Source organism: Monodon monoceros, unplaced genomic scaffold, assembly GCF_005190385.1.
Source record: "Monodon monoceros isolate NGI ecotype Baffin Bay Population unplaced genomic scaffold, NGI_Narwhal_1 Super_Scaffold_2, whole genome shotgun sequence".
NCBI lineage: Eukaryota > Metazoa > Chordata > Mammalia > Artiodactyla > Monodontidae > Monodon > Monodon monoceros.
Genome location: NW_021703776.1, coordinates 14,674,070 through 14,697,708, shown reverse-complemented (window position 1 = coordinate 14,697,708; position 23,639 = coordinate 14,674,070). Strand labels below are relative to the sequence as shown.

At 40.5% G+C, this 23,639-nt stretch overlaps 1 protein-coding gene across 4 annotated transcripts in view; it reads right to left on the bottom strand.

The window, feature by feature from the left end:
• The window catches only part of PNPLA8 (patatin like phospholipase domain containing 8), a 134,960-nt gene that overhangs the window by 34,125 nt on the left and 77,196 nt on the right, over positions 1–23,639 (bottom strand). Inside the window, exons 1-4 of one of the 4 annotated variants that reach the window (XM_029234144.1) lie at positions 21,306–21,442; positions 12,342–13,356; positions 12,040–12,189; positions 655–806 (exon numbers count right to left, since the gene is read on the bottom strand). In XM_029234144.1, coding sequence (XP_029089977.1) covers positions 655–806; positions 12,040–12,189; positions 12,342–13,100 — 1,061 coding nt within the window. In that variant the 5' untranslated portion in view covers positions 13,101–13,356; positions 21,306–21,442. Of the gene's footprint in view, positions 1–654; positions 807–12,039; positions 12,190–12,341; positions 13,494–21,305; positions 21,443–23,639 lie in introns of those variants that run through there. The other 3 variants (XM_029234140.1, XM_029234141.1, XM_029234142.1) reach the window with 3 other exon arrangements.

The window sequence follows — 23,639 nt, the reverse complement described above, 5'->3', positions numbered from 1 at the left end:
GTAACCTCAAGTTCCATGCATGCTGTTGCAAATGGCAAGATTTCATTCTTTTTTATAGCTGAGTATTATTCCTGTGTGTGTAGTACCTATATGTGTGCGTGTGTATACTTAGCCCTCACATATTCTTTATCCATCACATATTTATCCATGCATCCATCAGTGGACACACATTGTTTCTATATCTCGGTTATTGTAAATAATGCTGCAATACACTAGAGGTACATATATCTTTTCAAATAGTGTTCTGTTTTCTCTGGATAAATACCCAGAAGTGAAATGGTTGGATAATATGGTAGTTCTATTTTTAATATTTAGAATCTATAGTTTTAAAAAATCATTTTTTCTAACAGACTCACAAACATACAGAACCGTCTTGCAGTTGCCAAGGGGGAGGGGGCTGGGGGAGGATGGAGTGGGAGGTTGGAGTTGGCAGATGTAAGCTATTATATATAAAATGGATAAACAACAAGGTCCTACTGTATAGCACAGAGAACTATATTCAATATCTTTGATAAACCATAACGGAAAAGAATATATAAAAAAGAATATGTGTATAACTGAATCACTTTGCTCTTCAACAGAAATTAACGCAACATTGCAAATCAAGTATACTTCGATAAAAAAATTTTTTTTAAATCATTTTTCTAGCCTTACCTTGTTCCTCCACCATCAATTGTGAGAATCCGGATTCCTCTTCCTTTCACTGGATCCATGTAGCCAATTAAGGCCAAAATTTCTCTAACTGCAGCCTGAAGAGTTTCATCCTTAACTTGTCTCAATCGTAGTAAATATGGAATAATTTTTTCCTATATTGAGAGAAAAGATATTTTGTTGCTTTTGTCAAATCAAGAGTGAAGATGTAAGATTATTTTTAACCAACACATACAGATCATCACAGGATAATATCTTTATGATCTCAGAACAGGCAAAGATTTCTTAAATAGGACACAACGTGCTAACCATAAAGGAAAATATTTATAAACTGGACTATATTAAAATTAAGAATATCTACTCATCGGGACTTCCCTGGCAATCCAGTGGTTAAGACTCCGTGCTTCCACTGCAGGGGGCATGGGTTCCATCACTAGTCAGGGAACCAAGATACTGCATGCTATGCAATGCGCCCAGGAAAAAAAAAAAAAAAGAATATCTACTTGTCAAAAATGATTAGAAAGAGTGAAAAGGTAACCCACAGCCTGGGAGAATATATTTATCAGACATGTATATGTATATATTTTATATATATATATATATATATAATATATACATATGTTACAATACATATAAAAAGACTTACATCCATAATATATAAAGAAATTCAACAAATCAGTAAGAAAAAGCTGGTCAACCCAACAGAAAAACGAGCAAGACCTGGAATAGGCACTTCATGAGGGCAGTATACAAAAGGCCAGTAAACACTGGAAAGTTGCTGAACTGCATAGTTACCAGAGAAATACAAATGAAAGCCACAATTTAACATCACTAAACATCTAACAAAATGGCTAAAATAAAAAAATAATGATATAAAACACTGGAGAGGAAATAACACAACCACGAGGCTCATACAGTTCTGGTGAAAGTATCAACTGGTATAAGCACTTTGTAAAAACATTTGGCAGTATGCACTAAGGATGAGAATAGGCATACTCTATAACCAGGACTACCACTCCTTGTTATATATCCCAAAGAAATGAAGACTTAGGTTTTCCAAAAGATACATTTGAGAAGCACTATTCCTAAATATTCCCAAACTGGAAACTATCCAAATGCCCATCAGTAGTAAAATGGATAAATACCTTGCACTATATTCATACAATAGAACACTTCACAATGAGAATGAATGCTCCTTAACTACACCCATCAATATAGAAGGTTCTCACAAACATCATGTTGAGTGGGGGAAAAAAATAAGACATAAAAGAGCACATGTTGTATCGTTCCATTTATATAACACACAGGAAGAGGTACAACTAACATACACTGCCAGAAAATTGGTCAATCTTTTTAAAGTTAATGACTAGAAGGGGGCATAAAGGGGTTTTTGGAGTGCTATGGGCAACATTCTGTTTCCCAATTGGGTGGTTGTTATACAGATGTGTTCAATTTTTGAAAATTCATGGAGCTGTATACTTATAGTATGTATATTTTCTTTTCTTTCAAATTTTTATTTATTTTATTTTGGCTGTGTTGGGTCTTTATTGCTGCGCAAGGGTTTTTCTCTGGTTGCAGCGAGCAGGGGCTACTTTTCATTGCGGTGCATGGGCTTCTCATTGCTATGGCTTCTCTTGTTGCGGAGCGCGGACTTTAGGCGTGCAGCCTTCAGTAGTTGTGGCACGCGGGCTCAGTAGTTGTGGCACGTGGGCTCAGTAGTCGTGGCTCGCGGGCTCTAGAGCGCAGGCTCAGTAGTTGTGGCACACGGGCTTAGTTGCTCTGCAGCATGTGGGATCTACCTGGACCAGGGCTCGAAACCATGTCCCCTGCATTGGCAGGCGATTCTTAACCACTGCGCCACCAGGGAAGCCCTATATTTTCTACATATAATGTTTTTTAAAAAATTTTAAAAGAAACATGAATCAGCTTGAAGGCACTCCTACTAGTCAAAGTTAAGACAAATTCAGCATTTAGAAAAAAGGGAGGTGGGGAAAGATTACAGAAACACAATTTATGAAAAACTATGAGGGCATAATGATAATAAAAAGAAAAAAAGAAAAAAAATGCCAAAAATTCATCTCACCGTTGAGGCAGGTTTTAAAGCAACTCTTGAAGTTGGAGGTGTGGGAAGATGCAGAGTTTGCATCTCCCCACAACTAGAGCACCTGCCGGACACTGGTGGGGGAACCCAACGCCCAAGGAGATGGGAAGAACCCCCAAGCGAACAAGTAGGATGTGGAGGGACTGAGGCGGGAAGAGAAGTGGAGGCCAGACCAGGAACGGCACCCCTCAGGGGTGCCTGGAGGGACCCTCGGGGCCTTGGATCAGGGTGGAGCAAGCCCAGCGTTTCTCCTGCCCAAATGGCTGGGGAAGTCTGCCCTCAGAGGTCCTACGCCCTCAGTGGTCCCCTCCAGGCCGGGTTGGCCCTGGGGGCACAGGAGGGAGGCTGGGACAGAACAGGAGAGGTAGGCAGGACGGGCCCTCCAGGACCAGAGGAGAGGGAAAGGAGCAGAGGGTGTTTGCCCCGTCCACTCGAGCCCAGGAAGCCTGCTGGGCTCCCAGGTGGGTCCTCCGCCCTCTGAGACCACAGGCGGGAGGCACACCTAAGCCCCTTCTGTTCTGTTGAGCTTAAGCTCCCCCTATGTCCCCCCACCCCAGGCCTTTTCCAGCCCTGTGGGTCTTAAACATAGGTCCCACACACCGCCCAAACCTCGCCCTTGCTTAGGCCCTGCCCTCCACAGCCAAGGCCTTTTTCACCTTTTTACCTCCTCCTTTTTTCTTTCATCTATAGTTTTATTTTTATATTTTTTCTAACATAGCTGTTAGTTTCCTAGTCTAATATTATTGTTTACTTTGTTATTGTTCACCCCTTTTTTTTTTGCCACCCCGCGCAGCTTGCAGGATCTTGGCTTACGAGCCGGCGGTCAGGGCGAAGCTCTTGTGGTGGGAGCTCTGAGTCCGAACCACTGCACTAAGAACCTCAGACCCCAGGGAATATTCATCGGAGTGAGGTCTCCAAGAGGTCCTCATCTCAGCACCAAGACACAGCTCTACCTTACAGCCTATAAACTCCAGTGCTGGAAGTCTCAGGCCAAACAACCAGTAAGACAGGAACACAATCCCACTTGTACAAAAAATGAAAAGAAAAAAACGAGACGGCAAAAAACTATGTTACAGATGAAGAAGGTAAAAACCTACAAAACCAAATAAATGAAGAGGAAATATGCAATCTACCTGAAAAAGAATTCAGATAATGATAGTAAACATGATCCAGAATCTCAGAAATAGAATGGAGGCACAGACTGAGAAAATACAAGAAATGTTTAAGAAAGATCTAGCAGAACTAAAGAACAAACAAACAGAGATGAACAGCACAATAACTGAAATGAAAAATACACTAGAGGAAATCAATAACGGAGGCAGAAAAACGAGTAAGTGAGCTGGAAGACAAAATGGTGGAAATAACTGTCAAGGAGCAGAATAAAGAAAAAAGAATGAAAAGAACTGAAGACAATCTCAGAGACCTCTGGGACAACACTAAATGCACGAACATTCGAATTATAGGGGTCCCAGAAGAACAACAGAAAAAGAAAGGGTCTGACACAATATTTGAAGAGATTATACTGGAAAACTTCCCTAACATGGGAAAGGAAATAGTCCAGGAAGCACAGAGGGTCCCATACAGGATAAACCCTAGGAGAAACACACCAAGACACATATTAATCAAACTAACAAAAATCAAATTCAAAGGAAAAATATTAAAAGCATCAAAGGAAAAACAAAAAACAACATACAAAGGAATCCCCATAAGGTTATCAGCTGATTTTTCACCAGAAACTCTGCAGGCCAGAAGAGAGTGTCAGGATATATTTAAAGTGATGAAGAAGAAAAACCTATAACCAAGATTATTCTACCCAGCAAGGATCTCATTCAGATTCAACGGGGAAATCAAAAGCTTTTCAGACAAGCAAAAGCTAAGAGAATTCAGAATTCCACCAAACCAGCTTTACGACAAATGCTAAAGAAACTTCTCTAGTCAGGATACACAAGAGAAGAAAAAGACCCACAAAAACAAACCCCAAACAATTAAGAAAATGGTAATAGGAACATATATATCAATAATAACTGTGAATGTACATAGATTAAATTCCCCAACCAAAGACACAGAGTGGCTAAATGGATAAAAAATCAAGACCCATATATATACTGTCTACAAGAGACCCACTTCAGACCTAGGGACACATACAGACTGAAAGTGAAGGGATGGAAAAAGACATTCCATGTAAATGTAAATCAAAAGAAAGCTGGAGTAGCGATACTTGTACCAGGTAAAACAGACTTTAAAATAAAGACTGTTACAAGAAATAAGGAAGGACACTACATAATGATCAAGAGATCAATCCAAGAAGATATAACAATTATAAATGTTCATTCACCCAACAGGGGAGCACCTCAATACATAAGGCAAATGATAACAACCATGAAAGGGAAAATTGACAGCAACACAATAATAGTAGGGGACTTTAACATCCCACTAACACCAATGGACAGATCATCCAAACAGAAAATAAGGAAACAGAGCTTTAAATGACACAATAGACCAGATAGATTTAATAGATATTTATAGAACATTCCACCCAGAAGTGGCAGAATACACTTTTTTCTCAAGTGCACACAGAACATTCTCCAGGATAGATTACATCTTGGGTCACAAATCAAGCCTTGGAAAATTTAAGAAAATTGAAATCATATCAAGCATCTTTTCTGACCACAACGCTATGAGACTTGAAATCAATTACAGGAAAAAAACTGTAAAAAACACAAATACATGGAGGCTAAACACTGCGATACTAAATAACTAAGAGATCACTGAAGAAATCAAAGAAGACATAAAAAAATACATAGAAACAAATGATAACGAAAACACAACAACCCAAAACCTATGGGACGCAGCAAAACAGTTCTAAGAGGGAAGGTTATAGCAATGCAATCTCACCTCAAGAAACAAGAAAAATCTCAAATAAACAATCCAACCCTACACCTAAAGCAAGTAGAGAAAGAAGAACAAAGAAAACCCAAAGTCAGTAGAAGGAAAGAAATCATAAAGATCAGAGCAGAAATAAATGAAATAGAAATGAAGAAAACAATAGCAAAGATCAATAAAACGAAGAGCTGGTTCTTTGAGAAGATAAACAAAATTGATAACCCCTTAGCCAGACTCATCAAGAAAAAAAGGGAGAGGGTGCAAATGAATAGAATTAGACATGAAAAAGGAGAAATCACAACTGACACCACAGAAATACAAAGGATTATAAGAGACTACTACAAACAACTATATGCCAATAAAATGGACAGCCATGAAGAAATGGATAAATTCTTGGAAAGGTACAATTTTCCAAGACTGAATCAGGAAGAATTAGAAAATATTAACAGACCTGTGACAAGTAATGAAACTGAAACTGTAATTAAAAATCTTCCAACAGGGACTTCCCTGGTAGCGCAGTGGTTAAGAATCCGCCTGCCAATGCAGGGGACACAGGTTTGAGCCCTGGCCCAGGAAGATCCCGCATGCTGTGGAGCAACTAAGCCCGTGCGCCACAAATACTGAAGCCCTCTTGCCTAGAGCCCATGAGCCACAACTACTGAAGCCCGTGCCTAGAGCCTGTGCTCCACAACAAGAGAAGCCACTGCAACGAGGAGCCTGCACACTGCAAAAAAGAGTAGCCCCCACTCGCTGCAACCAGAGAAAGCCCGAGCACAGCAAGGAAGACCCAACACAGCCAAAAATAAATAAACAAATAGGTTAATTAATTAAAAAAAGAAATCTTCCAACAAACAAAAGTCCGGGACTAGATGGCTTCACAGGCGAATTCTATAAAACATTTAGAGAAGAGCTAACACCCATACTTCTCAAACTCTTCCAAAACACTGCACAGGGAGGAATGCTCCCAAATTCATTCTACAAAGCCACCAACACCCTGATACCAAAACCAGACAAAGATACTACAAAAAAAAGAAAATTATAGCCCAATATCACTTATGAACATAGACGCAAAAATCCTCAACAAAATACTAGCAAACAGAATCCAACAACATATTAAAAGGATAATACCTCATGATCAAGTGGATTTATCCCAGGGATGCAAGGGTTCTTCAACATACACAAATCAATCAACGTGATAGACCATATTAACAAATTAAGGAGTAAAAACCATATGATCATCTCAATAGATGCAGAAAAAGCTTTTGACAAAATTCAACATCCATTTATGATAAAAACTCCCCAGAAAATGGGCACAGAGGGAACCTACCTGAACATAATAAAGGCCATATATAGCAAACCCACAGCAAAATCACACTCAATGGTGAAAAACTGAAACCATTTCCACTAAGATCAGGAATGAGACAAGAGTGTCCTCTCTCGCCACTCTTATTCAACATAGTTTTGGAAGTCCTAGCCATGGAAATCAGAGAAGACAAAGAAATAAAAGGAATACAAACTGGAAAAGAAGTAAAACTGTCACTGTTTGCAGATGACATGATACTATACCATAGAAAATCCTAAAGATGCCGTCAGAAAACTACTAGAACTAACCAATGAATTTGGTAAGGTTGCAGGATACAAAATTAATGCACAGAAATCTATGGCATTCCTATACACTCACAATGAAAAATCAGAAAGAGAAGTTAAGGAAACAATCCCATTTACCATTGCAACCAAAAGAATAAAATACCTAGGAATAAACCTACCTAAGGAGACAAAAGACTTGTACTCAGAAAAGTATAAAACACTGATGAAAGAAATTAAAGATGATATAAACAGATGGAGAACTATACCATGTTCTTGGATTGGAAGAATCAATATTGTGAAAATGACTATACTACCCAAAGCAATCTACAGATTCAATGCAATCCCTATCAAGCTTCCAATGGCATTCTTCACATAATTAGAACAAAAAATTTTACAATTCGTATGGAAACACAAAAGACCCCGATTAACCAAAGCAATCTTGAGAAAGAAAAACAGAGCTGGAAGAATCAGGCTCCCTGACTTCAAACTATACTACAAAGCTAAAGAAATCAAGAGAGTATGGTACTGTCACAAAAAGAGAAATATAGATCAATGGTACAGGATAGAAAGCACAGAGATAACCCCATGCATCTATGGTCACCTAATTTACGACAAAGGAGGCAAGAACATATGATGGAGAAAAGACAGCCTCTTCAATACGTGGTGCTGGGAAAACTGAACAGCTACATGTAAACGAATGAAATTAGAACACTCCCTAACACCATACACAAAAATAAACTCCAAATGGATTAAAGACGTAAGACCAGATGCTATAAAACCCTTAGAGGAGGGGCTTCCCTGGTGGCGCAGTGGTTGAGAATCTGCCTGCTGATGCAGGGGACGCGGGTTCGAGCCCTGGTCTGGGAAGATCCCACATGCCGCGGAGCAACTGGGCCCGTGAGCCACAACTACTGAGCCTGCGCGTCTGGAGCTTGTGCTCCACAACAAAAGAGACCGCGATAGTGAGGCCCGCGCACCGCAACGAAGAGTGGCCCCTGTTCGCCACAGCTGGAGAAAGCCCTCGCACAAAAACGAAGACCCGACACAGCCAAAAATAAATAAATAAATAAATAAAATTTAAAAAACAAAACAAACAAAAAAAAAACCTTAGAGGAAAACACAGGAAGAACACTCTTTGACATAAACCACAGCAAGATCTTTTTTTGACTCACCTCCTAGAGTAATGGAAATAAAAACAAAAGTAAACAGATGGGACCTAATTAAACTTCAAAGCTTTTGCACAGCAAAGGAAACCATAAACAAGACAAAAAGACAACCCTGAGAATGGAACAATATATTTGCAAATGAAACAACAGACAAGGGATTAATCTCCAAAATATACAAACACCTCATGGAGCTCAATACCAAAAAAACAAACAATTAACTTAAAAAATGGGTGGAATGGGCTTCCCTGGTGGCGCAGTGGTTGAGAGTCCTCCTGCCGATGCAGGAGACACGGGTTCGTGCCCCGGTCCGGGAGGATCCCACATGCCACGGAGCGGCCGGGCCCGTGCGCCATGGCCGCTGAGCCTGTGCGTCCGGAGCCTGTGCTCCGCAACGGGAGAGGCCACAACAGTGGGAGGTCCGCGTACTGCAAAAAAAAAAAAAAAGGGTGGAAGACCTAAATAGACATTTCACCAAAGAAGACATACAGGTGGCCAAGAGGCACAAGAAAAGATGCTCAACATCACTAATTATTAGAGAAATGCAAATCAAAACTACAATGAGGTATCACGTCACACCAGTCAGAATAGCCATTATCAAAAAATCTAGAAACAATAAGTGCTGGAAAGGGTGTGGTGCAAAGGGAACTCTCCTGCACTGCTGGTGGGAATGTAAATTGATACAACCACTATGGAGAACAGTATGGAGGTTCCTTAAAAAACTAAAAACAGAACTACCATATAACCCAGCAATCCCACTACTGGGCACATACCCAGAGAAAACCATAATTCAGAAAGAGTCATGTACCACAATGTTCACTGCAGCTCTATTTACAATAGCCAGGACATGGAACCAACCTAAATGTCCATCGACAGATGAACGGATAAAGAAGATGTGGCACATATATACAATGGAATGTTACTCAGCCATAGAAAGAAACGAAATTGAAGTATTTGTAGAGAGGTGGATGGACCTAGAGTTTGTTATACAGAGTGAAGTAAGTCAGAAAGAGAAAAATCAGGTATGTCAACACATATATATGGAATCTTAAAAAAAAAAAATAAGGCACTGATGAACCTAGTGGCAGCGCAAAAATAAAAGACACAGACATAGAGAATGGACATGAGGACCCGGGGAGGGGAGGGAGAAGCTGGGGTGAAGTGAGAGTAGCATCGACATATATACACTACCAAATGTAAAACAGTTAGCTAGTGGGAAGAGGCCGCATAGCACAGGAAGATCAGCTCAGTGCTCTGCGATGACCTAGAGGGCTGGGATAGAGAGGGTGGCAGTGAGGCTCGAGAGGGAGGGGATATGGGGATATATGTATGCATGTGGCTGATTCACTTTGTTGTACAACAGAAACTAACACAGTATTGTGAAGCAATTATATTCCAATGAAGATTTAAAAAAAAAAGCAACTCTTTACTTTGAAAACTGGTGACTAAGTAGAAAGAAATTAAGCATTTCTTTTGCTTTTCCTGCAACATTGATCTTTGAGAGTAACCAAATAGCTTTAGTTGGTGAAGTAAGCTCTAGTTTTACAGGAGAATGTCAATTATAATGCAGAAGGAATGAGAGAATTAGAAATTTATCATTCTGCAACCCTAATGAAATGACTAGCTCTAGAAACAATTAGGTTAATGGTTGATGGTTAATGGTTCTAGCCTAACTGTCCAATGCAAAGATCAGACTAATGAAAAGATCTCCCTAATCCAGTGGTCAACCTTAGCATTACTAACTGTTGTTCAACCAATTATATGTGTTCTGACACAAGGCAATATGAGGTGCATGTCATCTACAATGTGCCCTAACAAGAAAATGCTTAACTCAATCAGGTCTTTATATTTAAATTCCAATGTGCAGGAAACAAAAAGGAGAGAGGAATACATCAACTATACCAACGAGGAGTAAGCCAGGTAAATCCAGAAGGTGAGCCATTCTATAGGAAAACACATATCACATTTCTCCTTGGTACTGAAGGGTCCCTAGATTTGGGATCAGTTATATAAAATAAGACTTCTCAAAGTTCCTATTAGCAAAACTAGTCATAACAGACTAAATTGAAAACTACCCAGAAATCCAACAACACTACAATGAAAAAATAAGCTGTGATACATTCACACCACGGAAGACAAAAGCAACAAGAATAAATTATCTACAACTACCCACAACAATGTAAAAGATTCCTACCAGCATGTTGAGTGAAAGAAGCCAATCATAAGAGTTTACGTAATGTACAAAAACAGGTAAAACTGATTTGTGATTATTTTGGGGGAGACTGTGACTGAAAGGGGGCCCAAGGGAGGCTTCTGAAGTGCTGAAGAAGAAATTCTGTTCTTCATCTGGGTGCTGGTTACATGGATATATGTGAAAACTTACTGAACTCGACACTTAAAACTGCATGTGTATTACACTTCAATAAAACGTTTTTTAAAAGTTCTTTAAAGTATGCAATTCCGGGCTTCCCTGGTGGCGCAGTGGTTGAGAGTCCGCCTGCCAATGCAGGGGACACGGGTTTGTGCCCCGGTGCGGGAGGATCCCACATGCCGCGGAGCGGCTGGGCCCGTGAGCCATGGCCGCTGAGCCTGCGCGTCCGGAGCCTGTGCTCTGCAATGGGAGAGGCCACAGCAGTGAGAGGCCCGCATACCGCAGAAAAAAAAAAAAGTATGCAATTCCATCTTAGAGCTCTACTTTCAGTGTATCACCGACATGTTAAATGACCTAAAAGCACATCTATATCTGGAAATTTTATCTTTTAAGTAAGAGATTACATATATATGAAAGATAATCCCAAATTCTATGAACATGAAATTGTAAAGTTTAGCTATTATAATGTATGTATTATATAATATAAAACTACAGAGGGTAAATAATTTAAAAACATAACTTTTCAGCAAGATGGTTATCAAAACGTTGAATAAATACGAACTAAGTTAACTTATAATTTTCTGGGTGGCAGGTGAAAAGTAAGCACTAACGGATCTCTAACGAAACGTTAACATTGTCTATTCATTATATGATATTTCCAAATTGTTCATTATGTATTACAAATAACCTTGTAAAGGTGTAAAGAGACTCAGCCGCATCATTCACATTTTATATTATTTCTCTGAAAATGGTCTATTTAAATGGGTCTAAATTATCTTCACTGTTTTATACTTGAAAACACTGAGGCAAAGAAAAGCTAATTGTTTTAGTAATAGGATCACAAGTTCAATTATCCATAAGATCATGAAAATTTTTAGACTTTCAAGTACAGAAAGATCATGAAATAAAAATTAGCAATGGTTTTACTTATGAATTACGACTCCTGTCTTAAGAGTAGTTACACAGCATAAATACCTACACTGCATTTAAGAAAACCTTGGCAGCTAATAGGCAATTCAACTAATATACTGAGATTTATCCTCTATTTTCAAATGTTTAAAGTATAGGTATGAGTACTAAGCATAACATATCACAGAATTAAAGGGAGCATTTAGCATGATGCATATCATAGGGCAATTACTAAATATATAACACATCACATGTATGATAAAACCACAAAAATATTTAAATAGAAAAATGAAACGCGTTGCCTTCTCCACTTTAGAAGGTTTATTAGTATTTTTATTCCAAGATAAAACCAGATTAAAGGTAATCAGAATTACCTTGACAGCCACTCCTTTTCCTTCAGGAAATTCCAGAAGATGGAACGTCAGTTCTTCAACTCTATTAATGCAGAGCCTTGGGTCAGTTGTTCTTCTTAACGCTTGAACTAATGCCCGGGTTCTGTTATCAGTACTCACTCTGGCAATAATCTACAAAGACATGTTAAAATATGTATGACTTGAGTATGCGACTGCTCCAGTGATTCCAACAAATGATTAAAGTTTCTTAGGTCCCATTAGGAAATGAAACTTAGAAATCTGACAAAAATTAAAACTTAAAACCACACTGAATAATGACTTGCCTTTTCTCGCTGAAGAGATAACCGCCTTTTCTCCTCTGCATTTTTGTCTTTGCTGATGGCCTGCTCAGCTTTCATTGCCTCTTCCTGCTCTTCTAACTGACTCTTTGAATCATACTTTAGTTTGGGGACAAGTCCACCAATATAACCACCTACTAAAGCTTGTACACCTTCAGTGGGACGAGAAAGAAAGTTAGCAATACTTTGTTTAGTAGAAATGGGAAGAACCTCAGGCGTCCCACTGGGACTTGCAGCATCGTCCTCAGAATATAAAGAAGCTTCTGAGCCCAGCTTCTTATCAGTCAGGACGCCAGGATCTGGAGAACTGGGTTTCTCGTCTTCAGTCTTTTTAAGCTCAAGTTCTGATTTGTCCTGGAAATGTTTATTTTCCTTTTGTTCAGACATTTTTTCCTCACGCTTGAAGTATGAATTAATATGACTTGATAAAAAGTAGAATGACTCTCCAAATTTCGTGGTTAGATTATTCGTGTAATGAAAAAGGCTTTGCTTACCTATATCTTCTTTCTCCATAACGTGACTTTCCTTTGCTGCAAAAGAACCCTTTTCTGCTAATTTGTTGCTGTATTTTTTCAGAAATTTGATGGTTTGTTTAATGTTTTTCTGTTTTAACCAGCCACTATCTGACAATTTTCTTAATATTCGAGAACTTGGCTTAAGTTGAGCTAAACGAGAGATCATTTCATTCTGCTTGCCAAAAACAGCCTTCGAAACAGAGTTCAAAGTATTTTTAATACGGGACATACGAAGGCTCGCTTTTGTAAGTCCCTTGGGAGCAGAAGTGCTAAGTTTCAAAATTCCAAAATGTAAACCATGGTTGCTTGGAGAGTAACAGTGCTTACTGCAAGAATGAGCTTCACTTTTGGTCCATTTACATCTTATTTTGCTTGTATGAAAACCTCTCTGTAGACTGCTGCGGCTTATCCTCCAGTAATGTTTAGGCGAGCACGAGAAAGGCAGCTGTTTGCTCCTCTGCTTCCCACAAAGACTTCTCGTATTACTAAGGAGGTAAATATAATATAGACCTACAGTCAAATTAACAGACATAACTTAAAAATCATTTATTTTCTATACGTTATGACTTTCACTTCATTCCTGAATGCTTCATTTAAGAAATGCCATAATTCATGGTCTTACCTGAAATGCAAGAAAAAAAAAATTAGGATTCAAGGTAAATTACTACTTGAACTAAACTCAGCAACTTGTCTCAAAAGAAGATAGGATAATATATTTTCATTATGGCAAAACAGATTTCACTTTAAGCAAACAGAAAATCAGTCATCTTTTATTACGGAAGTCAGTGAAAAAATAGTGAGTAGCAGGATGTTTCATGAAAACGAATTTAGAGAAGCTACCCAATAGAAAAGGTTTCCGACAGCACAAAACTGAACATGCAATTGTGAAATAAAATTCATATTTATGGCAAGACAAGAAAACTTTAAACAGAAGAATTCTTCTCTGCCCTTTGGCCTCCCCTCTCCCCACACTGTGCATGGTGCATCTGTATCATGACTTGACCAGAACTCCCCATCAGCAGGAATACCTGCTCAATCATAAACAGCAACATTCTCCTAGCATCACGAAGACAGAGCATTCCTTCTTGATCTTGTAAAGGGTCACAGGATCCACCACGATGGCACTTAAATCTGGATTACGTAAACTGTCAATATACATCATTTAACATACAGCCTTCTGTCTCAAAAAACTTAAACTGTGTCTTGACTTCTAACTGGCAGAACAGTTCTCAGAGCTTTCTGAGATGCTCTTCCCAGGTTATAATCCTCAAATTTGGCTCAAATAAAATTTTCCAATTCTTTCTTAGATCTACTGATTACTTTTTCGTTGACACAATTTAGATATTATGCTGCTTTTCTTCCTTCCTATGCTATTTAAAGTGTTGACAGTTTATGTGACACTAGACTGTAAGTTCTTTGAAGACAAGAGTCAAGTCTTACACTCTTACTCATTGCAAACCGTTTGTAGAATATTTAATCTGAAACTGAGTCCCCCTAAAACCCAGGTCCTCTGCTGAGTTTATGATTAACCTCTCTATCCAAAATGTTATTTTCCTTTCCAACAGCTGTTCCACTCAAGACTGAGGCATATCAAAGAAAAGCGGGGCTGAAACTGAGCAGGACCCTCCCAGGCACAAAAGCCTTTGTGTCCCCAGGTTCTTGTTTGTAGGAAAAAGGCTTTCAGCCTCCTAGACCTTCCCTGAGTTCCAAAGGGCAGATTCAAACAGTTACTAATTAGGGGAATGAGGTGATGCAGCAAGAAACAACAGTGCAGAGATGGGGCAGGGTCCTGGTTCCTCCTGGGGGGATGTACAGAACAATCTGGTACATATCTGAGTTCTTCTACAGGAACTCAGGCCCCCACCCAGGTGGAGGATGGTAACTTCAGGCTGAGCACACACACTAGGACCCCAGACTGGTTGGAACCAGAAGACTGATGGTTGAGATTCCTGGAACACCACCCTGTTACCTCAACCAATCAGAGGAGGGGCACACACCCTGCAGACCTCCCCACAAATTTTGCCTATAAAAACTATTTCCCGAAACGCATCAGAGTTCAGGTCTTCTGAGCAGGAGCCACCCATTCTCCTTGCATGACCCCTGCAATAAACCTTTCTCCCACTCCAAACGGGGACATTTCAGTTTGTTTGGCCTCACTGTATGTTGGGCATGCGTTCGATGACAACTCTACACCGGACATAGTGCTAGATGCTAAGATCACAAGCAGAATACCAAGAAACTTTCAGACTAGAGCTCGAGATAGCCTTGTAAGGAAGATTTCGCTGTCTAGTACAAAGTGCTTATTTAATCAAAGAAGTCAGACTAGAATAAGCTGTGTGCCACTTCTAACAGACAAGGCGGTCATAACCACAACATAAATGCTGTTTAAAACAGATATTTTGTTCTTTCAATTGGTAAAATATAAATGATTGATAATATCCAGTACTGATAATACCTGGGGAAATGGGACACAGAGGGCTACCTGACAGTGTCTAATGAAATATCTGACAGTATCTAATGAAATTTTAAATGCTATCTATCAAAATTTTAAAGGCACATATTCTTTGATTAGCAATTCCACTATTAAGAATCTATCCTACAGAAATAACTGCATAGGAGTAAAGGTATATACACACATTCCCTGCCACAGTGCTTGAAATAACAAAACACTGAAAAACAACTCTAAGTTTCTTCTAGCAAGGGATGGTTAAATAAATTATGGTACATACATACAATAAACTGAGTTACAATGTAATGTTACACAGCAGTTAAGGAGAATAGATGATCTGCCTATATATCCTTCATATACAGTACAGTGCGAAAGGCAAGCTGCGATATCATATACACGATACACATGAGGATACAAAGACGTAAACACGAAGATATTATGTAATAGAAGAAAACAAAAACCTATATATGCAGTTTAAATCTGTGGCTACACACACACACACACACACACACACACACACACACACACACAGATTCTGAAAGGGTAAGTACCTATTTATTAATTCCTATGAACTGAGGTGGAATCAAAAGAGAATGAGAAGGGCTTTTACTTTTGGACAGACTCAATTACTTACAAAGAGCAGGTATCACTTTTGTACTTAAAAAAAAAAAAGCAAACACTTTAATGCACTTTAACAGATGGTGCTATGTGAATGGAAGACACAAGGTAAGAGTAGATACCCAGGTAAGTCTGAAAAAAGAAGCTGAAAACTGAGCAAAAAAGGAATTCATTACATTGTAAAAGAGGGGAAGGAGAGAATTCTAGATAATGGGAAAAACAAACACAAGGAAACACAAAAAAAGCATTTAAGAAAATATACACAATATAAGCAAAAATTGCAAGTAGTTGTTTTCATTCCAGGACCTGGAGAGAATGATGAGCGAGAGGTATATGGGGATACTGCAAAGACAGGGTGGACCAGGTTATGAAGGGTCTGATCATCTTGCCAAGGAGATTAAAGATCGAACTGTCAATGAAGTATGATAAGCAAAGGAATGACATTAGATCTGCTTCCAGCAGATCGCTGACAGATGGAGTAACGGAACAAGACAGAAACCAAGAACCCATCGTGACTCTTCAGAAGGTGACAGTCCAAACTAAAATCTGTCTAAACAGCAATGTAAGCATATTATTTTAAAACACCCAATTTTATAGAGGGAAGGAGAGAAAAGAAGCATACTATCTGCTTTCCTGGCTCTTCTGAACCCCTCAGGACTTGCAGTCAATGTAATAAGCCGAATTAATAAGCCTCACAATCCCCAAGACAGAAGCAACATGATAAAATACAACTAAAGTACTCGTGGATAAAAAGCCATACTCAAAACCAATAATGGACTCCTACAACTCAACAACAAAAAAACCAAAAAACTCAATTAAAAAGTGGGTAAAAGATTTGAACAGACATTTCTCCAAAGATGACATACAAACAGTGAACAAGCCTATGTAAAGATGAATAACATCACTGATCATCAGAGAAATACAAATCAAAACCAAATGAGGTATCACCTCACACTCATCAGGATGGCTAGGATAAAAAACAAAACAAAGCAAAACAAAACAGAAAATATCTGAGAAATAAATTCTGTTGTTTAAGCCCCAAAAAGAAAACAAATCACCAGAAAATACCAAGTGATGGCAAAGATGTGGAGAAGTTGGAACTCCTGAGCACTGTTACTGGGAGTGTAAAACGGTGTGGCTGCTATGGAAAACAGTATAGCAGTTCCTCAAAATATTAAAACTAGAACTACCATATGATCCAGCAATCCTATTTCTAGGTATATATTCAAAGGAATTGAAAGCAAGGCCTCAAAAAGATATTTCTACACCTCTGTTCATAGCAACACTATTCATAATAGCAGAGGTGGGAACAACCCAAATGTCCACGGACAGTTAAATAAACAAAATGTGGTATATGCTCACAATGGAATATTATGCAGCCTTAAAAAGGAAGGACATCCCGTCACATGCTACAACATGCATGAACCTTGAGGACATGAGCTTAAGTGAAATAAGGCAGACACAAAAGGACAAGTACTGTGTGATTCCACTTACATGAGGTACCTAGAGCAGTCAAATTCAGAGACAGAGAGTAGAATAATGGTTACAGGGGGCTGGAGGAAGGGGTCAGAGGGGAGGTGTTGTTTAATGGTAGGGTTTCAGTTCTGCAGACTGAAAAAGTACTGGAGATTTTTTTTTACAACATGAATGCACTGAATGCCACTGAACTATACACTTCAAAATGGTTAAGGTGGTAAATTTTATGATATATTTTTTACCACAATAAAGTTAACAAAACAAAACAAAACAAAACCAACAGTGGGAAATCCACAGTTGAAGAGGAATCACATGCCTGGATCTGCAGTCACATTACCTTTATGGTGCAGAAACCCTAAGCAAATGAAAACTAGTCAGAGCTAGTGAACTCCATGGGGCCTCTGCTAGTCCACTGAAACTACCATGGAAGGACACTTCCAAAGCTCACGGCAAGAGACTCCCACACTCAGCAACCACCACTGAAGATTAACTCACAGTCAAAAGAATCACTTCAAGGGAGTACCAGCAAGTATACCTAACAGGAAAATGTGTAACCAAGATTAGAAATAATAGAAAAAAATTCAGTAGGTTTAAAACATTCAATGATAGAGGGGACAAAAATAAGGAAACAAAAAAAAAGAGAACTGTACAGAGTGTACAGGAAGAGCAAATTTTAGAAATGAAAACTCCAGCTACATACTAGTTACTAGACACTCCTGTAATATAATGATAAAGAAAGGTTAAAAATAAAGGAATAGGGGAAAATATATACCAGGTCTATATTACCAAAAGAAAGCAAAAAGCCCTTTAAGGCAAATTTAAGGCAAAAGCATGAAATAAGATTAAAAAGGGATACTATTTCATAGTAAAAGGAATAATCCACTCACTTATTAAACCTCAGGTAGTCTCCTAGGTCTTGGAGAAAAAGACAACTTATTAATAAACAAATAACTAATATAATGTATAGCAACAGGTCGAGAAGTGCCATGAAGAAAAATAAAGCTGGGGGTTGGGGAGAAAGGGCACAGAAAGTGCTATTTTAGTTGATGTGGTCAGGAGAAGAACTGAGTTGACATGTTACTGGAGACCTGAATGAAGCGGTACCTAATTAAAAGTTTTTGGGTAAAAAGCATTCAAGGAAGAGGAAGAAGCAACCAAGGCTTTGGAGACAGGAATAAGCTTTGTCTATTCAGGAATAGCAAGAATAAGGTAGTTAAAGGAAAGTAAGAAGTGGGAAAGGTGGTAGACATGGGCCTAAGACTCAAGCAGAGGACAGAGCTACATAGCTTAGAGGTAAGGGATCTGCAATGTTTCTTTCCATTAAGAGATAATCCTCATGACCAATTATGAATACACCTATCGACTTGGCATTGAAATACAGCATATAAAGCAAATTTGAAAAAGGGAACAATTAAAGGAAAACAAGACGATCTCATGATCATACTATTTTAATACACCTGTCTAGAAACTACAGTTGTCAAGTAAAAATTACTCAACAGAGAGAGCTGTCAACAAAATCAACAAGCTGAATTTAACTGCTCCCAAATCACAACACTAGTAAATGCAGACAAAGGTTTGGAGAGCAACTTCAGCTGGGACGAAAGTTAGATTGCAAACAGATAAAGAAAGTAAACTGGGAAGTGCCATCTCAACTGAGAAAAGAGCAGGGAGGACCAGACTCCCTATTTATAGGGTAGTACAAATACAATGGAGATACAAATAGAAGAGTGAGGCTTAGACCCCCCACTAGAGAATGGAATGACGTTTTAACTAGAAGAAATAAGGGAACTTCGAGGTGGAGGCTCCACTGACGATGGAAAGAATGAATGTATGGAGGACTTCGCCGAGTTATTGCAATAATGCAGACATGAAGTGACAAGGGTTTGAATTAAGGTAAAGGTACTATAATGGAAACAAGGATTACTTTGAGCCACACTTTGAAAGTGGGGTAAACAACAAAACACAGGACTTGGTGACAGGAAAGAATGGGGTAAGGAGAGGGAGGTGTCATGACAACTTAAGTGTTTTTAAACCGAGAAACAGCAAGAGTGCCATTTGTGAATACGAGATAACTGGGAAGGGGACCAATTTAATAAAAATCTCTTGGACTTACAGGATGCAGTTAACAGTGGGATATTCAAATGGAGATGTACTATAGGAACACAGGCTGTGGAATCATGTTTGGAGTTATTACCACAGTGACAGCTAAAACCATAAGACTGAATTTACCGAAGAAGGGTGTACAGTAACACTTCTTGAGAATGTGGGGATCCCAGAACTTGATAAAAGCTCCTCTTCTTTGAAAAATGCTTATTTGCATATATACACTATATTTTCCAAGACATTTCAGGATATTCATGGAACTACTAAAATACTCCTTGGGTTTCAAATTTTAACACTCTGGTGTAGAGAGAACAAGGGTAGAGCCTTGACTGCCATTCAAAGTTAGGAAGAGGTAGTCTTCCAAGAAAACAAAAAAAGCACAGGACAAAAGATATCCCGAAAAACTCAGGGCAACGGCACTTCTAAAAAGCAAGGATAATGAATAAAGTAGAATATAAGACATGGGAAAGAAAGGTTAGAACTAAGACATGATAGGAAGATGTTGGGCTAAGAGTTCTATGACCTTTACACAAATTAATGTTTCACAAGCAAGACAGTACGTACCCTTTGGCCCAAATCCTGTGTCATTATTGCTAAGCAAAAAAACAACTCAAGGTACACTGAAGCAAGTAAATATACAAGCTAGTGAAAGTGATCTTTTCAGCCAACATCACTTGTTAAAAGGACAATGCTTTCAAGGTTTTAATTTAGATCTGATACAGAAACAGCAAAGTGAGCAACCCTGAGAAAAAGTTTAATAAAAATCCTGAAATAAGAGCACGTTCTTATGTTCAAAGTACAACTAATTTGCACAAGCCATTTAACACAATAACTGCAATGGGTTTGAAACACCTGTCTCATAAGCGGCATTAAACTCTCGGTTCACAGTGTGATATACTTTTTTTAAACTCCCGGATTTCAAAATTATTAATATTTCACTGTCTTAACAGCAGTTTCTCGATACACTAAAACCTACTTTTGTCATTTTTGAAAGCTCAAGAATTGGGACTGTAGATTGGGATGCAGTCCAACTGGGATGTTACTGGAACTAAAAACTTCACTTTAAATAGGATAATGTGATAGTTCCTCATGCCACGTCCAAGTTTTTCCTAGGTGTCACCACTTTCATTGAAAGTTATTGTATTGGGCGTAGAAACCAGGTTCCTCCCGGCATGATGGCAGACACGACAGCGGGGGAAACACTCCAACACACTGATCCACACCTTTCAAAAAGCACGCACCTCAATCCGCCTGAAGCAACAGCAGCCAAGGGCAGAATTCAACGTGGGTAGGGTTACAAAGAAACTGCTGATAATTAAAAACAAGGAGCAGCCGACAAACCAGATGCGCCGACAGTGGAGAATGATGTAGAATAGGGACATCGCTTTAACAGGTTCCCGCGAACTGCTGGAGAACCTACTACCCAGGGGAAGCCAGGCCGACTCGGAACCTAGGCTGGGAGGCTTGGGGAGTGGGACAGGCAACGCGGGGCGGGACCAGAGAAACCGAAACAGTCTGCGCGTCTGGACCAGCAAAGCCCACGGGGTCCGAGGAGGTGGAGAGCGTCGTGCACCCATCAGGCCCGGGACCCGAGGGCTCCTTCCGGTGCCGGCCGCCTCCGGAGCCTGGATCCGGGGACGTCCTCGGGGCCGGGCGTCTCCCCGCTCTCTCGCCCTGGAAGCACCCTCCGGGGAGAGATAAGACCTGGAATCCCAGACGAGTGCCCGGGCGACCCAGCTGCCCTCTCCCGTAGCCTACCGTCCCGCCGGCCCCCCACGGGCAACTTACCGGGATGCAGGCCGCAACTACTTAGGCGGCAGTGGCGACGCGCCTCTTCCCGGCACAGGTGTCCCCTCGGCCGGCCAGCTGCCATCAGCTGAGCTTCCAGCACAAACAGCAGCGCGACAGCCGGGACGCCACCCTCCCCCAACTCCGTCCTTCCCCGACGGAAGTGACGCAGGGCGGCCCCAGTGTACCCGCCCACCGGCGAGGAGCTCCTCAGCCTCGCTGGAACCTCGGCCCACCCATCAGTCGCCGCTCCGCCCCTTTCCCAGACATGCGCAGTAGAGCGCGGGCCGGAAACGTGCGTGCGTGCACGCGCCTGCGGACACCCGGAGAGGCGCCGCCTGGCGGCCGGCCGAGGGCGTTTGTTTTGCTCTGGGTTTGCGGGGCTCCGTCCGACGGTCGGCTGAGCTAAACCTCCATCTCTGCGTCCCTGAAGATGCTGTCCACGCTCTGTCCGATCCTCGAAGAGGGGACTGCGTCACCAGCCGCTTGTAGGGTGGTGAGCGGCCTGGACCGCGGTCCCTACCACTCTGCTGTCACCATTCCTGGGCTTGGCCACTTGGACTAAAAATCAGTGGAAACTGCTTTCACATATGTTACAGTATTAGAAGTTAGCCTGTGAAGTCCCTCTACCGCACCGCCCCCCCCCCCAGGTCCCACACTTAACACAGTTTTTGAATCCCCACATTTTATTACTACCAAGTCTGCAAACGACCTACAGCTCATAAGGCAAATGCGGCCCACCGCCTGATTTTGTACGCCTGTAAGCCAAGAATGGTTTTTACATTTTCAATGGTTAAAAAAAAAAAAGTCTGTTTTGGGACACATGACAATGACATGAAATTCAAATTTCAGTGTCCTTGAAAAAAAGATTTTTTTACAGCATAGCCATGCCCATTCCTTTATTTATCAAGAAGCTTGCATGCTACAACAGCAAATTTGGATGGTTACAATAGCTTCCTTTAAATAAGTTGAGGTTAGAAACAGAAAAGTAGTCTTTACTAGACCTCAACCTCAAAGTGTTCCCAAGACTGTTAGTCTCTCTTTCCTCTAGGCTTGCCGGGTCTCACAGGAGTGTTGCTGCTTTAGCCCCCTGTAAGATGATTGTAAAGTGTTTAAGGAAGGAATTGTATGAGCTGCCACATAGTGGGTGTTAGACTGCCACTTTTTTTTTTTCCTTTTTTTTAATTAAGGGGAGGAAGCCAGCTTGCTAGGTTCTTGGGGCATAAACGGCTGGACTGTGTACGTCATAATGCCTGATAAACCCCTGCAGTGCAAGATCTAGGCATGTTATTTAGCCATACGCTAGTTAGAAGGTGTATGCATAAACTAAACTTTAGAGGCATATGGAAGTAACTAGATCCAGAGAGATTTTCCCCATTGTTAAAGAAAAAATTGTATTTGTTAAAACGATAAGGAAGACTTTACTCAAGACTTTTACAATGGGGGAGAGAGATTGGGCTCAACTGCAAATACAACAAAGGCAGCTGGAGATGTGTAGCCCAGGAGCAGAGTGAGAGGGGCCAGTGTACGGAAAATTACTAAGAGGGGACACCAAGGGCAGGGGTGACTCTTGCTAAACCATTTTCACAGGATTCCTGCTAAAAACTGATTACTGTGATTAGACACTGAGGGTGATCAGATATCAAGGGTGGGAGATTCTCTCTAAACTGACTCAGCAGGATTCTTGCTAAAACTGGACTTGGCAGACCAAAGACAGGGCCCGGGCAGGAAGCCTTGACAGAAGAGGGCTCAGAAAAACCAAATTAAACTTCTACCAATGAGAAAGTCTTTGTCACCCTCCAACCATCCATCCCCTGCCCTTGTTTTCCTTTATCCCCTAAGTTAGTCAGACTTTATCAAATATCCAGATTTTCCACCCTTGCCAGAAATTTGTTTAAAACTCTCAAGTTCTCCTTCTCCTTTGCTCTTCCCTCCCCGCCGTGTCCACCCATATACCTTTAACCCCCAGACCTTTAACCGCCCTGAAGTCTGACGATCTTACTTGCAGAATCTCCCGAATCTTTCCTTTGCTCTACATCGTCGTTTCCACTGCCTTAGTTTAAATCTTGTCTAAAATGGTTTTCCAGCCTGTAACTGACCTCTGACCCAGAGTTATTCTCTTCTGTGCAGCCAAGGCAATCTTTCTAAAGTGCAAATCCAATCATATGATGTCCCTGATTAAAAAGTTTATTCTGGGGCTTCCCTGGTGGCGCAGTGGTTGAGGGTCCGCCTGCCGATGCAGGGGACACGGGTTCGTGCCCCGGTCCGGGAGGATCCCACGTGCCGCGGAGCGGCTGGGCCCGTGAGCCATGGCCACTGAGCCTGCGTGTATGG